General features: G+C 38.5%; 1 protein-coding gene across 6 annotated transcripts in view; it reads left to right on the plus strand.

Moving 5' to 3' along the window:
* The window catches only part of LOC128653928 (uncharacterized), a 155,520-nt gene that overhangs the window by 36,090 nt on the left and 100,545 nt on the right, over window positions 1-18,885 (plus strand). For all 6 annotated transcript variants that reach the window (XM_053707543.1, XM_053707528.1, XM_053707536.1 and 3 more), the window contains exon 2: window positions 15,600-15,677. In XM_053707543.1, coding sequence (XP_053563518.1) covers window positions 15,600-15,677 — 78 coding nt within the window. The remainder of the gene's footprint in view (window positions 1-15,599; window positions 15,678-18,885) is intronic.

An 18,885-nucleotide genomic window follows, 5' to 3' on the forward strand; every position in this document is an offset into this window, starting at 1 on the left:
CCTCACTGCACGTCACTGGTACAGGGAAAGGGATTTTATTTTAATCTCTTCTTTATTCCTTTATATGAAGGAATTTTCAGAGTTTTTCTTTTATAAATAGTGACTTTTTGGATTTTACAGCCTTTTATTTTGCAAGGTCTGTATATGTCCGTAATAGTTTTATGGGATGTTTATCTTCATGTTCCTATTTTCTAGGAACATCATCAGTTTCCTAGGTTTGCCTTTCTTGTTTAGCATTATTAATTTTTTGCTCTACCTTTTAGTCTGGGTTCAGCTCCCAGAATATTTTCCTGGTTACCCTTTTGTCTATAATCAGAACTCTAGGAAAGAAAACAAATCTAGTTGGTATTGCAGTGTTTCCTTTTCTGGATGATATTTTGGTGTAAATTTCGTCTTTTTATTTAGCAGATTATTTCACCATCAAGCTGTTGTTTTCTTCAGCATCATGGTTGGAAAAATCTTTTTTGTCCAAAGAGTTCTCTGGTTCTTCAGACTAAGATTGTTATTTCTCAGATTCAGTTTCCATGAATCTTTCCTTCATAGTTTTAAGGAATATTAAGCCAGTGTCTGTCTGTCCAGACCTTCTGTTTCTTTTTCTTCCCTCAGTTGTTCTTTACATGGAGATCTTAGGTTGCATGTTGGCGGGTTCAGATGCTATTCTGTTTGCTCCCTTTCTCACTCAGCCTCTTCAGCTTTGTATGCTTTGGCACTGATGCAGGGGTCTTACTTTACTATTTCATCTAGATTTCAGATTGAGGCAGGGGGGGCTTCATTTGTTCATCCTACTGGATCGGTATTCTTTACAAATGCAAGTTTTTCAGGATGGGGGCCATCTGGGGGTCCTAGCGAGTACAAGGTTTTTTTTGGTTTCCTTGATGGCGAAGTTTCAATTTTTTTATTTTTTTATTGAGAGAACAAAATTCACTTATAGGCATCACAATATGACAGTTACAGTTGGGTTAGTATTATCATTTACAATTGAGTGCACCAAACAAATGGTCTTGATACCTTAAATACAATCTTTGGTCGAAATAAGCATATTACAAAGGGACCATGTGAGGAACACTCCTAGTACAAAGAGGTCAATGTGAGCATACCTGCAAGGACTCTCAATTTTAAACATTAATAAACAGTAAAGAAAACAGTAAACAAAAATTCAAACAAAATAATCAAACCAAACCTTGAATTGAACAACGACCACAACACAAAGCTTAGTGAGTTGACTCTGCATCCTAAGCAAAAAGAATATCATAGGTATGGCCTATAGTAGGGATTCTATAAGTATTTCTTCTGGATTATGATTCAAATTAAGGGTGTCAGGGTCTACGTACAACACCGACCATTCCCCTCTAAGAGCAGCTGATAACATTATTTCATGATAAGTGAAGGGTTTAAGTATCTGTCTTTGTTTTTCATGGGAGAGAGTTTCCAGAAAAGGTTTCTATTTTCTAAGAAAAGTGTGTAACCTGTGTTTAGTGTCTAGAATGACATCATGTTGCTCAATAAACAGGTGTCTATAAATTAAGCGCTTGAATTGTGTCAGGGTTGGAGGAGCCTTGGAAAACCACAACGTTAAGATACATTGTCTATCAATTAATGTAAAGAGAGTTAGTAAAGGTTGGAGGTTACCCTTTACATTGGTTCAATTAAAAAAATAGATGTTGGATATATCATATAGAACCTCTACTTTTAGGGTTATTCTAAGACAATATTGTACACGACCCCAAATGTTTTTAACCCTGGGGCAATCATAGAAATAATTAGTCAGGGAGGGATTGTGATATTGACATTTAATACACTGGTTCAGGGAAGTTGGGTTCCATTTTATTCGTCTGCTTGGAGTAATATAGTCCCGATTAATCAGTCTGACCTGTGCTTCTCTTAGTGATAAAGAGAGAGTTGCCTTTTTAGCTTTCATAAGGCAATTTTTTAAGTCAAGGACCGTGTTGTTGGTGTTTGTATAACGTGTAAGACCAGTTAAGTATAATATAACCTGATGCCAGTTAAGGCCAACACCTAGCCATTAAAGTTTTGTAAACATTATGAAAAAAAGGAGAGAAGCAATGCGAATGCCTGATGCGCGTTTCGCATCTGCTTTATCAAAGCGTCCGCACTGCTTCTCTCCTTTTTTCATAATATTTACAAAACTTTAATGGCTAGGTGTTGGCCTTAACTGGCATCAGGTTATATTTTACTTAACTGGTCTTACACGTTATATTGTTTCCTTTTTTAACATAATTAATAAACGTTATATTTTATTTTTAATCCATATTCTCTCTTACACCATACCCCACGATATAACTGGTAATCCATCCTTTAAGTGTGTCCAATAATGCTTCTGTTCTTCCTCTCTTTTTTCTAAATATTATGTTGTGGCATTAGGCACTACCTCCTTTCTACACATAGGATTGTATTTGGAGGTCACTAGGGGGGACTACCCCCCCTTTTTCCCACCTTCCCTAAAGGCTATTAGGGACTTTTCCCTTGAATAAGTGCATTTTCTGTAAGAGGTTAGATTGGACCTCTGCAGTCTGAGCTCTAAGAAGTTCTTGGTAGAAGCCTGATATGGAGAAGTGGCCCAGGCCAAAGGTCATTCGTGATATGGTAAATGGGGCATTATTCCAGAAGGTTGGACAGTTTTTTTCTAATTCTCTGATATAGTGGAGAAGCTGCAAATATGCATAGAAATGACTATTGGGGATGTTATATTTAGCCTTCAATTCTTGGAATGACCTGACGGTGTGCAACACAGGATCTAGCACATCCCCCACCCTTCGCAACACGCTCCCCTACCAGATACTGAAAGTAGCATAGTCGTCACCTGCAGAGAAATCTCTATTACCCCTAAGGGGAATGTATTTAGGAGAGGATTGTGGACATTTTAATAGATTGTGCGCCTGAGACCAGATCTTAAGCGGGTCACGATATAGAATGTTGTTTTTAACCTGTGGGGACAATTCGTTTTTAGGACAATAGGGCAAATAAGACAGGGAACAGGGTGAGACAACAGCCTCCTCCAAGAGTGGGTCATAAAAGTGTGTTATATTGAGTTGCCAGTCAGTCACGAGTCTTAGCAGGGTGGCCCAGTTATAGAGTTTAATGTTTGGGAGGCTCAATCCTCCGTTGGCATAGAAAAGGTAAAGTTTACGTGCTGCTATTCTGGGTTTTTTCCCCTGCCATAGGAACTGGCCAATAGCTATTTCCAGATCTCTCAGATCCCTTTTAGAGATCAGCAAAGGGTAGAGTTGTTTTGGAAGTAAGGCCATCTTGAGCAGGTTAATGCGGCCTGTGAGGGACAGGGGAAGATTTCTGCAGTTGGATAGCTGGGAGTGTAATGATTTGCATTGTTTTTTTATGTTCAAATCATACAGTTTATGCAGATTTTTGTGTAGGCTTATTCCTAGGTATGATAGGGAATTGGATAGCTCTACAAAAGTGTAGGCTATAACATGCAGGGAATGTCGGTGAAGCCATAATATTTCAGACTTTGTTTTATTAATTTTATAACCTGAGAATCTGCCAAACAGGTCAAGAGCATTCAGAATCACAGGTATATGGGTTTGGGGGTTATCAACAAATAGGAGCATGTCGTCCGCATATAATGCAAGTTTGTGGACACTGCCTCTGATTGATACTCCTGGGAAGGTCTGCCTAGGCTTGACAGCCAACGGCCCTAGTGCCAGGTCGAAAATCAAGGTAAAGTACGGAGAGAAAAGGCCATTAACCAATATCGTAAATCCTGCAAAGCGCATGTATAAAGGGCCCCTTAAATTTAAATCTGCCAAGTGTGTCAAAAAGATAAGGCCATTCTACCCGATCAAAAGCCTTTTCGGTGTCGAGTGATAGGAGAAACGCCTCAGAGGGTGCTTCCCCGGGGCCCTTTCCACCCCTCTCCCAGTAATAATTGATAACATGTAGTACTTGTCCAGTGGCGTCACTAGGGTTGGTGTCACCCGGTGCGGTAAGTTATGGTGTCACCCCCCCCCCCAGAAAGCAAACACACACAAACACAAAAACACAGGCACACACACATCCAAACACTCAGACACACTCAGACACACTTAAAAACACACTCAGATGCACATACAAACACTCAGAAACACACTCAGACACACACACACAAAAACACACACAAAAACACTCTGACACACACACAAAACACTCAGGCACACACACAAACACTTAGACACACACACACAAACACTCAGGCACACACACAGAAACACTCAGACACACACACAAAGCACTCAGACACACACACACACAAAAACAATTCTATGAGCCCTCTCCACATCTATGGGTAGGATATACTGTGGTATACCCAGCAATTTGGGGAAGACCAGGGCGGTGAAAGCCAAGAGATCCTTGCACCTGACTCCCTCAGGGACGCCCACAATACACAGGTTGTTGCGACGACTTCGATTTCCCAGGTCGTCAACCCGTTCCTGTAGGAGCTTGTTGCTTTTGAGTAATTACTGCACCGAGTGACCTGTCTCCGTCTGCCTATCCTCCACCTCCGAAATCCTCCCCTCAGCGCTGGTTAGTCGAGAAGAATATAGTCGGACCTCACTTGTCAGGGTATCCATCCCTGCCTGTAGGGATTTCATTTTAGACAAAAAAAGGACTTCAGTTCCTGCATAAGCTGATTTTTTTGTCAGCAGACCTAGATTTAGAACTCATGGTGTTTGCTGGTGAAGAGGAGAGTCTAGGGAAATATTTATCCACTTCCATTAGCAAGAAAATTAGGTAGGGTACACTCTTTGGCGGTTGTTGCGTCCCTTTACCACATTAGGGCAGTATTGTATCACTTTTAATGGTGGTTTGGATGTGTGGGAGAGATAAGGCTTGTTTCTCTTTTCTTTCGTTGGTTGCTGCTTTTTATTTTATTTTTTATTTATTTATTTTTCCTTTTTGTTATTCCCAGCACCCCTCTATCTGTTATAATAAGGGTGTAGATCTGGTGGGGCCAGTGAGTGATGCCATAGTGTGTTCTAGTGTACCCCCTCTAGAGTGGACTGCACCACTGTTGCTTCTGACAGAAGCTACGATATTAGGGCTGGCTATGTATGCGCAGGTAACTTGAAGCCCAGCTGAAATAGTATGCGTTTTCACTACACACGGTATCCCTGTCATTGTGCCCAAACAGCAATCCCTCCTCTGGAGCTGCCGCTACTCTGTCCCGTTGTGGGACCTTGGTCACCTCTGTTATCTACACCCTGCTCCCAGGGCAATATGGTGCCGGCGCTTTCGCGCTCTTGTCTCAGTATTATCTGGAGGTTGGGGTTATGTTGACTTACCCCACACGCTTGCTGGTCGAAACAGGTTGTTGCCGTAATGTTAGTGGGGCTGCACCTGTATAAGGATGATGCGTGGGAGTGGGTTGCCTGCAGAAAACGGCTTTTTTTCGAGGTTTCAATCTTATATTTTTTTTAACTCTGTGCAGTTTTTAGAGTCCTTCAGAGTTGGCCTCTGTTGGAAAGGGAGTCGTATCTCCAATTTTAGTTAAATTATGTTTCAGCAGTAACGTATGTCAATCATCAAGGGGGAACTCTCAGTTTCCTGGCCATGAGGGAAGTATCATGAACTCTTTTCTGGGCTGAAGTCAATTATTATTTAAATTCTGCTGTTCATATTCCTGGAGTTAACATCTGGGAAAGTTTTTCTCAGTTGTTAGTCTTGGCATCCAGGAGAGTGGTCTTGTCATCTGGATATCTTCTATTAGATAGTCAATCTTTGGGGTCTCTCAGATTCGGACTTTTCAGGTCATGTGTGAGGTCCATAGATGCTCAAGCAGTGTTTGTGGTTGCTTAAGTAGTTCCTTGGCCATTTTGACTAATTTATGTTTTTTTCCACCTCTGGTACTTCTTCCAGGGTAGTTTGCCTAATCAGTCTAGAGGGAGCGTCTGTGATTCTATTTGCTTTGATTTGGTCTCGCAGTGTTTGGTATGCAAATCTAGTTCAGATGTCCAGTTGCCCTTTTGAGTCTCTTCCTGATGGCATAGAGTTTGAATGAATGAATAGTTCTTAAGCAGAGGGGGTTACCTTATTCTGGTATTGAGTCTCTGATACAGGTTTGTGAGCCTGTATTTAGGAAGTTTTATTATAAGGCTTAGAGGACCTTTATTACTTTATATAAGGATCATGATTTTTTTACTGGCATTCTTTTCAGAATTCCTAGGATTTTAGCAGGATGGTTTGGATAAGGGTTTATTTGCTCGTTCTTTTTGAAGGGTCAGATTTCAAGCTCTTTCAGTTATTTCCCTTTGGAAGATTGCTAATCTTTCAGATATTCATAGCTTTGTTCTAGCTTTGTTCTTGCATTGGCTAGCGTTAAGTCTATTGTTAAACCAAATTTCTCCTTCTTTGAGTTTTATTTTGGTTTTGATGGTTTTGCAGGCTTCTCTTTTTTATATAAGCATTGTGTTTTCTGATTTATCTGCTCTTTTATGTGATATTTCTTATCTTATTTTTTTAGGATAAGGCAGTTTCTTTGGACTAGATTTGTTTTATTTCCTAGTTTTTTATCTGTTGTCTGTATCAGACATGAATTTGTTGTTAAGATGTCAAAGTTTTATATTGACACTGCCTTAGTTTTCAGACAACCTTCTAATTTGTTTGTGTTCTTTTCTAGTTACAGAAAAGGGCAGTAAGTGTCTGCCATTTCTTTGTCTTCTTGGTTGAGACTTCCATTCCATAAGGTTTTCTTGGAAGCAGGTTAGCCTTCCCCTTAACAAATTACAGCTCATTCTATTATATCAAATGCCATTTATTGGCCTTTAAGGAATAAGACTTCAGTTGTCCAACTTTGCAAGGGAGGTCTTTTTTCTTTCTACCATTTTGGTGTTTTTGCTTCTTCTGAGGTGGCCTTTGGTAGGTAAGTCCTCCAGGTAGTTGTCTCAGGATGGTTATTTGCCTGTTTTTTTTTCATTGCATGGTTCTTGGCCTTTTTGGGGTTTTATTGGGGTTGTGTATTTAGTCTTTAAGGGAAAAAAGATGTTTCTTAAATCCCATCCTTTGTTTCATTACTTCACTGCTTGGGTATTAGTTCCCAGGAGTAAGGGATCATGGACTCTCACCACCTGTATTAAAGAAAACATCATTTATGTTTATCTGATAAATTAATTTCTTTAATGGTGTTGAGAGTCCACAAGACCCCACTGTGTTTTTCTGGTGTAGTTTTGTTCTTACGCACTTCTTTTTTCTCTGCTCCTATTTGTTTGCACTTGATTATCATCCTACCTCTTCGAGTTGGCTATATGTCAGACTGAGTTGCCAGTGAGGTGGTTTGGGTTTTATAGAGTTCCAGGGGTTTGAAAACCTTTGCCTCCTCCTAGTGGTAGGGAAGAGTAATTTCCAAGAGTGATGGATCATGTATTCTCACCCGCATGAAAGAAATTAATTTATCAGGTAAACATACATTATTATTTTTTTAATAAAATAAAAAATCTGTTTTTTTAATTTTTAGTTAAATCGAATTTCTTTTATTTTGGTTTATCCACAGCTATTTATTGTGCTATCTATAAATGTCAGCCCCATTTCATCACACTCCAACCTCTTTGCTTCACTGTTGGGACTATGTATTCACTATAATAATCCTGACCACACAAACACCAAAAAATGTGCTCCCAATATTCATTAGGTTTCTTTTCATGCTGTTAAGCAAAATGTAATCTTGCAATTTTGGCTGAAGAGCAAGCAAGTTTCTTTTTCTTGGACACCGTCCATAGAGGTTGACATTATGCAAAGTTTTTCGCACTGTCTGAGCTGTCAAAGAAACTCCAATTTCCATTAATAACCCCTGAGCAAAGTCTGGCCCGTCTAATTTTCAGAGCTAGATTGTGCATGTAGCGCACTGTCCATGGCATCATTTTAGGAGGACGATTACTGCAGCTCTGATTAGTGGTACTATGACTTGTTCTATACCTCCTGATTACTGCTGCAACTGTGTTTCAACTGATTTTTAGTTGGTCAACTATCTTCCTGTATCATTTTTCATCTTTATGAAGTCTAACAATCAGAATGTTCAATTTCTCTGGCAATTCTTTTCCATGTGGAGCCATGATGCAGACATGCAGATAGACACAGCCCATAGGTCCAAAATTGAGAAAGTTCTGATGTTCCCAGGTCATTTTATAACCATATCCATGCAATTAGGCCAATTGGAAATAACAGGTGTACTCAATATTGTTTTGATTATCTAATTTGTGTGTCAGGGATCACATGTTTATTCACTTTTGTTGCATTGAGTTTCTACTTTAGTCTTTCTAAAGTAATTGTTTTTGATTGTTCATAAGAGGAAATACTCTACTTGTCAACTTAGAAATAATGCAGTAACATAGTAGATAAGGTTGAAAAAGACCGAAGTCCATCGAGTTCAACATATACAAATCTAAAATACTTACAAAAAGCTCCAGTTACGCTTAAATAACCCCACTAAAAGGTGATCCATTTAATACTAGCAATCATATTCATGAATTTTGTTTAGATACAGACTATTTTTAAATGTATCTAGGGTATTGGCATTCACTACCTCCTTTGGTAATGAGTTCCTCAATTTTATTGCTCTTACAGTGAAAAAACGTTTCCGTTGCAGGAGATTATATGTCCTTTCCTCCAACCTTAAATTGTGACCTCTTGTCAGAAACAATTTTCTTGGAATAAACAGAGCTTCTGCCATTTCTGTATATGGGCCTTGAATATAGTTTTATAAAGTAATCATGTCACCTCTCAAGCGCCTTTTTTCTAAAGAAGACAGACCCAGTTTGGCTAGCCTCTCCTCATTGGTTAAATTCTCCAATTCCCTTATTAGCTTTGTGGCCCTTCTCTGAACTTTTTCTAGTTCTGCAATATCTTTTTTTGTGATCAGTCCCCAGAACTGCACTCCATACTCAAGGTGAGGTCTTACCATGGCTTTATATAGTGACAGAATTATGCTTTCCTCCCTTGAATCAATGAGGCCTATTTATCAAGCCGTCAACCGCAAATACGCTGGAATTCCGCAGCGTAATTGTGGAAAACTTGATTCGCCTTATTTATCAAAGGCTACAGAACGTCAAAAGTAGAATTTTGTGACGTAACATACGATCCGCCGGTCTCAGTCCGACACAGATCGATGGTTACGTCACTACAGATGTTCCGAATTGCTAATCTACCAGGTACGCTCGCCACTATTCCGGCCCAGCGTACCTGGTTTTCAATCCCTGGAGGCGGCGGATGCCATAGGAATCAATGGGAGTCTGAAAGCAGCAAAAGCTTATGTTCGCTGCTGCCCGATATCCCATTGATTCCTATGGGAGAATAAAAGTTACGTTTACACCTAACACCCTAACATAAACCCCAAGTCTAAACACCCCTAATCTGCCGCCCCCACCTACATTATACTTATTAACCCCTAATCTGCCGCCCCGACACCGCCGCCACCTACATTATACTTATTAACCCCTAATCTGCTGCTCCTACACCGCCGCCACTTAAATAAAAGTTATTAACCCCTATCCCGCCGCTCCCGGAGCCCACCGCAACTAAATAAAGTTGTTAACCCCTAAACCCCTGGCCTCCCACATCACTAGCACTTACGAAACCTATTAACCCCTAAACTGCCAGCCCCCCACATCGCCATAAACTAAAATAAACTATTAACCCCTAAACCTAACAACCCGCTAACCTTACATTAAATATTAACTCATCCCTATCTTATAATAAATTTAAACCTCTCTTTAGATTTAAATTAAACTATATTAAACTATTAATTAACCAATTCTAACTATTATAATAAAATTACATTAAACTATATTAAATTAATGATTAATCCAACCTAACTTTTAAACTAAAATTACATTAAACTATATTAAAATAAAAATTAATCTAACCTAACTTTTATACTAAAATTACATAAAACTACAAATTAAATTAACTATATTATATGTTTAAACACCTAACCCTACTCAAATAATTTAAATCTACACTAAAAATTCTATCAAAGCGTGGTTTCTCTGAGTCGGTCATTGATACCCTGATTCAGGCTAGAAAGCCTGTCACCAGAAAAATCTATCATAAGATTTGGCGCAAATATCTTTGTTGGTTTGAATCCAAGGGTTACTCATGGAGTAAGATTAGGATTCCTAGAATTTTGTCTTTTCTCCAAGAAGGATTGGAGAAGGGATTATCAGCTAGTTCCTTAAAGGGACAAATATCTGCTTTGTCTATTCTTTTACACAAACGTCTGGCAGATGTCCCAGACGTTCAAGCGTTTAGTCAGGCCTTGGTCAGGATCAAGCCTGTATTTAAACCTCTTGCTCCGCCATGGAGCCTAAACTTGGTTCTTAAAGTTCTTCAAGGGGTTCCGTTTGAACCTATGCATTCCATAGATATTAAGCTTCTATCTTGGAAAGTTTTGTTTTTAGTAACTATCTCTTCGGCTCAAAGAGTTTCTGAGTTATCTGCTTTACAGTGTGACTCACCTTATCTTATTTTCCATGCAGATAAGGTGGTTTTACGTACCAAACCTGGATTCCTTCCTAAGGTTGTTTCTAATAGGAATATCAATCAGGAAATTGTTGTTCCTTCGCTGTGTCCTAATCCTTCTTCAAAGAAGGAACATCTGTTTCACAATCTTGATGCGGTTCGTGCTTTAAAGTTCTATTTACAAGCAACCAAAGATTTCTGTCAAACATCTTCATTGCTTGTTGTCTATTCTGGTAAGCGGAGAGGTCAAAAGGCTACGGCTACCTCTCTTTCTTTTTGGCTGCAAAGCATCATCCGTATGGCTTATGAGACTGCTGGCCAGCAGCCTCCTGAAAGAATTACTGCTCATTCTACTAGAGCAGTGGCTTCCACATGGGCTTTTAAAAATGAGGCTTCTGTTGAACAGATTTGTAAGACGGCTTACAAATTCGATTGTTTTGCTTCTTCGGAGGCTATTTTTGGGAGAAAGGTTCTACAAGCAGTGGTGCCTTCCGTTTAAGGAACCTGTCTTGTCCCTCCCTTCATCCGTGTCCTAAAGCTTTGGTATTGGTATCCCATAAGTATGGATGAATCCGTGGACTCGATACATCTTACAAGAGAAAACAGAATTTATGCTTACCTGATAAATTTCTTTCTTTTGTGATGTATCGAGTCCACGGCCCGCCCTGTCTATTTAAGACAGGTAGTATATTTTTATTTAAAAAACTTCAGTCACCACTGTACCCTATAGTTTCTCCTTTTTCTTCCTAGCCTTCGGTCGAATGACTGGGGGGGTGGAGCTAAGGGAGGAGCTATATAGACAGCTCTGCTGTGGGTGCTCTCTCTGCCACTTCCTGTAGGGAAGGGGAATATCCCAGCTTTTTTTTTTTTTTTCTAACACTGAGATCTCATATCTTTGAGCCCTTATAACTTTTTTGAACAATATTTTTTTTAAATGTTTTTAATACAGTGTTAATATGAGTGTAACTGTAATTTGTAATGTACTTTTAAAGTATTTAATGTAACTTTTTAGTTTTGCAAAACAGTTATTGTAGCATAGATTTCACTCAACTTGTAATATCAGCGTAATTAAAAATGATTGCGAAAACACAATATCCCTTGCGCAAAACCTTTTGGGCCTCACTTGTAATCTAGCCCTTAATTCGCAAAGCATACTAGGAGGCGGGGAAACTCCACCTCATATTACAAGATCCGCTTCATGGGCGTTTAAAAATGAGTCTTCTCTTCTGTAGAGCAAATTTTCAAGACTGCAACTTGGTATTCTCTCTATACTTTTACAAAATTTTTACCATTTCAATGTTTTTGCTTCAGTGTCTGGTCATTGATATGCCTGCCTTTCTTTTTGTTCCACCCTTTTTCTTTGTATCCTGGACTCCACAGCTTGGGCATTAGATTTCAGAAGTTATGGCTCATGGACTCTCACCACCATATGAAAGAAAACAAAATGTATGTTTACCTGATAAATTAATTAATTTGTTTCATGGTGGTGAGAGTACATGAGACCCTTCCATTTTATACTGTTTTCATTATCAACAGACAAAACCAAAAGCAAAGTGAGGGAACCAGTCACACAAACAACAAAGTATGATGAAAAAAATCCTGTTGATCACACACCGCAATTAATAATTACGGTGTACCCAGAGTATGTGTATAGGTATCGGAAGTATACATGCAGTATGAACACGTTGTATGATACGATACAGTCTCACCTCTAATAGCTTCAACTCGGAGAGCTCAAGGGCTCAGCGGGAATCCTGGAGGGAGAGCCGTTAGGTACTTTTACTTCCTCCGCACTCTGTATCGTCGTGTCTCATCCGACACAAACATCACTACCCGGCACTTTTCCAGAGGCACTGTGTTTCCACGCCCACCAGGGGGCGTATCCAACTTACAGCAGATGATCCTCCAACCGGATTTCTAGAATGGCACCACAACCACCGTCACTCAAAGTCTTCTCTAGGAATCCTCCAATCCTCAAACTGCCTTTTGCCGCGCCTCTTACACAGACCGGCACTGTGGCTCCGTGGGATTTATTGAATTCAGCGTTCAAGTGTTGCTGGATACTCCGGGGATAATTGCAGGATACAAGGCAGGGACACTAGCGCTCTTTGGGCATAAGAGTCCACCACACAGAAAAAATATAAGAGCGCTAGTTTAAATAAAACATAACCTTTATTGGTTGTTAAAACAGGACATACAGTGAAATCAAAGCAGATAGAGATGGGATACCTGGCTGGCAGGCTTACGTGTTTTGGCATAGCCGTAATCATAGCATACTGTTGCCAGCCACAGGTGTGCATTATATACATATAGGCTCAATATGTTGTTAGAATAATAGCACCACTCACCCCCAGGACATGTGGAGTTAAATTTAGATTTACTTTGGTCGTGTTGTTGTTTTTAACGATATGTCACTTTTAACCAATGGTGTTGTTTCTAATCATGTATATAATGCACACCTGTGGCTGGCAACAGTATGCTATGATTACGGCTATGCCGAAACGCGTAAGCCTGTCAGCCAGAGGTATCCCATCTCTATCTGCTTTGATTTGGCTGTATGTCCTGTTTTAACAACCAATAAAGGTTATGTTTTATTTAAACTAGTGCTCTTATATTTTTTCTGTGTGGTGGGTTCATTATCAACAGTTCAGGCTTGCACCTAATTTTCCATCCTTCGTCCTTTCCTGTTTTTCTCTATGCTTGGCTAGATGTGCGATCGCAAATATGGAACCAGGAGGCCAAATTAGGGTCAGATACCTACATAATGGTCATTAGAGGGAGGTGCATTTTTTTAGTGCACTCTACTTTTTAACAGATAGCACAGAGCACATGGAGCTCTATTAGCGTTCATATGGAGAGTTAAGTGCTGCAATTGAGTGCAACACAAAATAGTGCTGATAAATGTGCACCTTTGAAGACATTAAGTAAGCCATTAATACTTGATAGTTTGCATAACAAAATGCATGAGAATTATATGTAAATAAATTAAAGACATATTATAGTGTAACCTGTTGCATTACAAATAGACAGACTGTAATTGATAAAATAAAGACTTTTAAAAAAATTATTTTAACTTTAAGGAATGTAAGTTACTTGTAATTGTTTTCATTTTATGTTGCCCCACCAAATTCCCTTGCAACGGTATTCTTTGTATTCTTTTACATTGGATCTGCTTATCCAATCGTCTAGTTAGCTGCACTGATTGTTGAAAGTAATGTATGTGTGCTCTCAAGAGAAAGAAGCCACAGTGCACATTCGCACTGGTACTGAAAGGATATTCAGCATAATAATGTGATGATAATAATAATGAATATACTGTATATAAATATTTTTTCAACTTTATATTGGACTTACATTATTGAAAGTATTGGCCATTTATAAGGGGAAGCGATCTGGCAATAACAAACCTTCTTGTAGCTCTCCAAGTAAACAATCACTATTTACATTGGAGAGGCTGCATATACGCATCTGCATTTCGTCTTCCTCTTGGGAGTGGCCATTACCTGCAACTTAGAGTGGGTGGACCTCTCTATGGGGCCTATTTATTAAAGTTCTTGCGGACCTGATTCGACAGTGCGGATCAGGTCCGCAAGACCTCGCTGAATTCGGAGAGCAATACGCTCTCCGCATTTAAAATTGTACCAGCAGCTCACAAGAGTTGCTGGTGCAACGCCGCCCCCTGCTGACTTGCGGCCAATCGGCCGCCAGCAGGGAGGTGTCAATCAACCCGATCGTACTCGGTTGGGTTGATTTCCAGCGATTCCTGTCCGCCTCATCAGAGCAGACGGACAGGGTTATGGAGCAGTGGTTTTTAGACCGCTGCTTCATAACTGGAGTTTCTGAAGACTCGCCAGAAACACGGACCCACAAGCTCCGTTCGGAGCTTGATAAATGGGCCCCTATACATCACTGCACTACAAAACAGGAAGTGGAAGAGAGCGGAGAGAATAAAAAATGGTAGAAGAATAAAATATATTTATTAATTAAAGTAAGTAAATAATAATAATAATAATAATAATAATAATAAAATATATATTACACCACTTTGGATGGGGATGGCATATAAATTCTACAGACAGGTTTTAAAAGCTGATGTTTATTTTAGCTAGTAATAAAAGCATGTAACTCAAGCAATGGTAGCGGATAGTAGAACTAACATTTTTGTGCTCCACTTGTAATCCCGTTCATAGTCAAGTTTCCCTTCCAGGAAAACCAAACAAACATTCTGCTTCAGATTAGAATACAGCCAGTGATCGGAGAATACACGTCTGCACCTGCACACTAACTGAGATGGCTGAGGTACACAACTATGCATTTTAACCGCTTTGTAAACTAAGTAAGGGTCAGCACTACGGAATTTTGTAATATTATACAAATAAATTAAAATATTAATAAAAAGTAGCAATCTGTTAAAAAATTAAATATTCTGATAAAATTATATTTTTATAATTTTATCTACAATAAATGTCTCATGGACAAGATTTTTTTTACACACAAAATATGGAAATCCTTATGCACTAGTTTAATTCTAGTCTAACTTCTCCTTTTACTCTATGTGAATAATAATAATTTAATTTGTCTAGACTTTTTTTCTCAGCATCATCTACAAATGAGCCTATTCCATAATTTCTCTATGACATATTATCTCTATTGTTCCTTTTAGTGATTCATAGTTTAAAGACCGTTTCTCCCTCATTATATAGCATATGTTTCATTCATGTTCTAGTCCTAACTGGCTGTGTCCAAAATACTGAGATGAACGGCTTTCTGTTCCATCATGTTTCCGTCTACATTCTAACTATTGTATGGTTAAGAAGCTATGCCCCTACTCAAGATCCTAATGGCTATTTGTCAAGCACCTTTCTCACTATTAGGTTATGCAGGACAAAGTTTGTAAGGTGGCAAACCTTCTTTATTATTCAGGACTTCATGTTATTCTATCCTGAAAGAGCGAATTATATTATTAAGTTTTGTATGTGTTGCATTCTACATTGTCGCTGAGAACCTCTAGAGTTTCCAGCACTTATCAGTGCATCCTTAGCAAAACTGTTAAAAAACAAAACAAAAGATAATTTAGGACAAGGACACTTGAAAGGGGTATCTTAAATTATTCTATTTTGTTTTTTTCTCATCAGAAATCTATATGGGCCAAGTACTGGTTCAGGCTCCAGAATACAACATTATATTTCTACACCAAACAAGAAGCCAATCTTGTAAGTACGGTGAATGTATACTGCTGCTACCTAGATATGTTTTTAATGCAGCTTTTTTTGTTGTTGTTATAATAAATATTATCAATTATCAAAACAGAAAAATACAACACAAGGACAAAGTAAGTAAACTTGAAAAAGTGCAGCAAGTGGTTATAACATTAAAGGACAATTAATTACAGTAGAATTGCTTAATCAACAAATGCTTCATAAAATGTTAATGTAGTAACTCATAGTTTAAACTTAAAAATAGTTGTTTTTTTGGAACAAATTTCAAAGTTGCTTCCATTCCCTTCCTTCTGCATCATGTGACAGCCACCAGCCAATCACAAAATGCATATATATATATATATATATATATATATATATATATATATATATATATATATACCTGCTTAGTAGGAGATGATGCCTCCAAAAGTGTGCATATACTAGTGTGCATATAGATAATAGGAGTGAATTGGATCTTTTTACTTGCAGGCTCTATTTGAATCATTTTGACGTTTGTGTCTCTTTAAGCTGAGAGTTTATAGATTTATCTGTGTTGTAAAAGGTGTATGTCACACATAAAAATCTCACTTAAAAAATTATCTGTTTTAATTGCTACTGTCCTCAAACTTTCAAAGTATATATATTTGATTTTGAACAATATATTCCTCCTCTCTCCCTAACTAGTTTTCTAACTTACCAAAGCATAAACGGTTGCACAACCCTAAAGGGACATAAAAGGGTCCACAGCTTGTTGAAGTTAAATAGTCCAAATATAGAACTCTCAAATATGATTCTCTCATCTCTGTTGCTAAAGTAATTTTCTTTATATTACTTAAACTAAATAATATTATCTCCTCTTTAACTTTAGGGCATAGTAGACCTTGACATACTTTTGTTATCTTTACAAGATTTGCTTTTTGGTCTTTTCATTTCCTATGTAAATATGCTAATTAATATTTACCGTTCTCACATTTCTTAATCTTATCGTCAATTATATGTTCATCCCAAAATTTAGCTGATAAACTTATCACTGAAAAAATGTAATGTCTAGTTTGTATATATATGACATTGTGAGGGTACCTACTGGAACCGAAGGGGCCGGACTGAGAGGTCTCAGTGAAAGCCGAGAGTGTCTTCTATCTCTGTGTCCCATGTGGAGGGACGACGAGACTTCGACCTTGCTGCAGCTTTAGTTCTCTAGGGGGTTGTAGTTGCGTGCTGTCTAGATTTAAAGGGGCCGCATCTTAATTACAGAAACTCCCACATAGAGGAGTCAGGTGTGGGAGTTCCAATAAAGGCTCACCCAACCCATCTTTCTGGGCTTAGTTATTGCCTTACCTACCTTGTTCCTGGCTCCAGAGACCAAGCATACTTTTCCAATACCTGTGTATCCTCAACTTGCTCCTGAAACCAAGCTACCTGATACCTATGTAGGCTCACTTTGTTCCAGAGACCAAGCATACTTACCAACCTGTGTATGCTCACCTTGTTCCTGAAGCTGTACCTATCTGATATCTCATTAACAGTAGCCGCAGGGTATCCTGTGCCTGCTGAGAAACCTGTGTCTACCATAACAGTGACAGCGTTCTTCAAACCAGCTGTGTCTGCTGTACCTATCTGGTATCCTGTGACAGCTTCAGCAACAGTACCCGCTGGGTATTCTGTGCCTGCTGAAAAACCTGTACCTTGTATTGGGCTAGTGTTTTCCATAAGGCCTATGTTCAAACTTGCTGTTTCTGTGATCTTCGATCTGAACTACCAACTTTACTTTTGTTTATCAATCACTAAAGCTTTTAAAAGACTTTCATTGTTCTGTGTATCTGTTCCTGCATTCCACACACCCTAACCTCCTCATTGACAATCTTGAAATGAGATATAAAAAAAATATTTTGAAAGTATTTTCCCCCCAAAAATCCTGTATTTTATTAAAACCTCTTGCTCCCCATTGTGATGAAAACGGGTATTGGTTTCCAGGAATTTCCCTGTATAAGAATATTTTATAATTATTCTGAAATTCTTTTAAAATATTTGTTTACCTGATTTCATACCCATATGGTATCTTTATATTTACAAAGCTTGTTAATTCTGTTTTCTTTCGGCTAGATTTAGAGTTCTGCGGCCAAAGGGGTGCGTTAGCTACGCGTGTTTTTTTCCCCCCGCACCTTTTAAATACCACTTTAGAGTTCACAGAATGGCTGCGTTAGGCTCCAAAAAGGGAGCGTAGAGCATAATTTACCGCCACTGCAACTCTAAATACCAGCGGTGCTTACGGACGCGGCCAGCTTCAAAAACGTGCTCATGCACGATTCCCCCATAGGAAACAATGGGGCATTTTGAGCTGAAAAAAAGCCTAACACCTGCAAAAAAGCAGCGTTCAGCTCCTAACGCGTCCCCATTGTTTCCTATGGGGAAACACTTCCTAAGTCTGCACCTAACACCCTAACATGAACCCCGAGTCTAAAAACCCCTAACCTTACACTTATTAACCCCTAATCTGCCGCCCCCGCTATCGCTGACACCTGCATTACACAATTAACCCCTAATCTGCCGCTCTGTACACCGCCGCAACCTATGTTATCCCTATGTACCCCTAATCTGCTGTCCCTAACACCGCCGACCCCTATATTATATTTATTAACCCCTAATCTGCCACCCCCAACGTCGCCTCCACCTACCTACAATTATTAACCCCTAATCTGCCGACCGGACCTCACCGCTACTCTAATAAATGTATTAACCCCTAAAGCTAAGTCTAACCCTAACCCTAACCCTAACACCCCCCTAAGTTAAATATAATTTAAATCTAACTAAATAATTTAACTCTCATTAAATAAATTATTCCTATTTAAAGCTAAATACTTACCTGTAAAATAAATCGTAATATAGCTACAATATAAATTATAATTATATTGTAGCTATTTTAGGATTAATATTTATTTTACAGGCAACTTTGTATTCATTTTACCCAGGTACAATAGCTATTAAATAGTTAATAACTATTTCATTGCTACCTAGTTAAAATAATTACAAAATTACCTGTAAAATAAATCCTAACCTAAGTTACAATTAATCCTAACACTACACTATCAATAAATTAATTAAATACAATACCTACAAATAAATACAATTAAATAAACTAACTAAAGTACAAAAAATAAAAAAGAACTAAGTTACAAAAAATAAAAAAATATTTACAAACATATTAAAAATATTACAACAA

This window comes from Bombina bombina, chromosome 1 (genome assembly GCF_027579735.1).
Source record: "Bombina bombina isolate aBomBom1 chromosome 1, aBomBom1.pri, whole genome shotgun sequence".
Taxonomy (NCBI): Eukaryota; Metazoa; Chordata; class Amphibia; order Anura; family Bombinatoridae; genus Bombina; species Bombina bombina.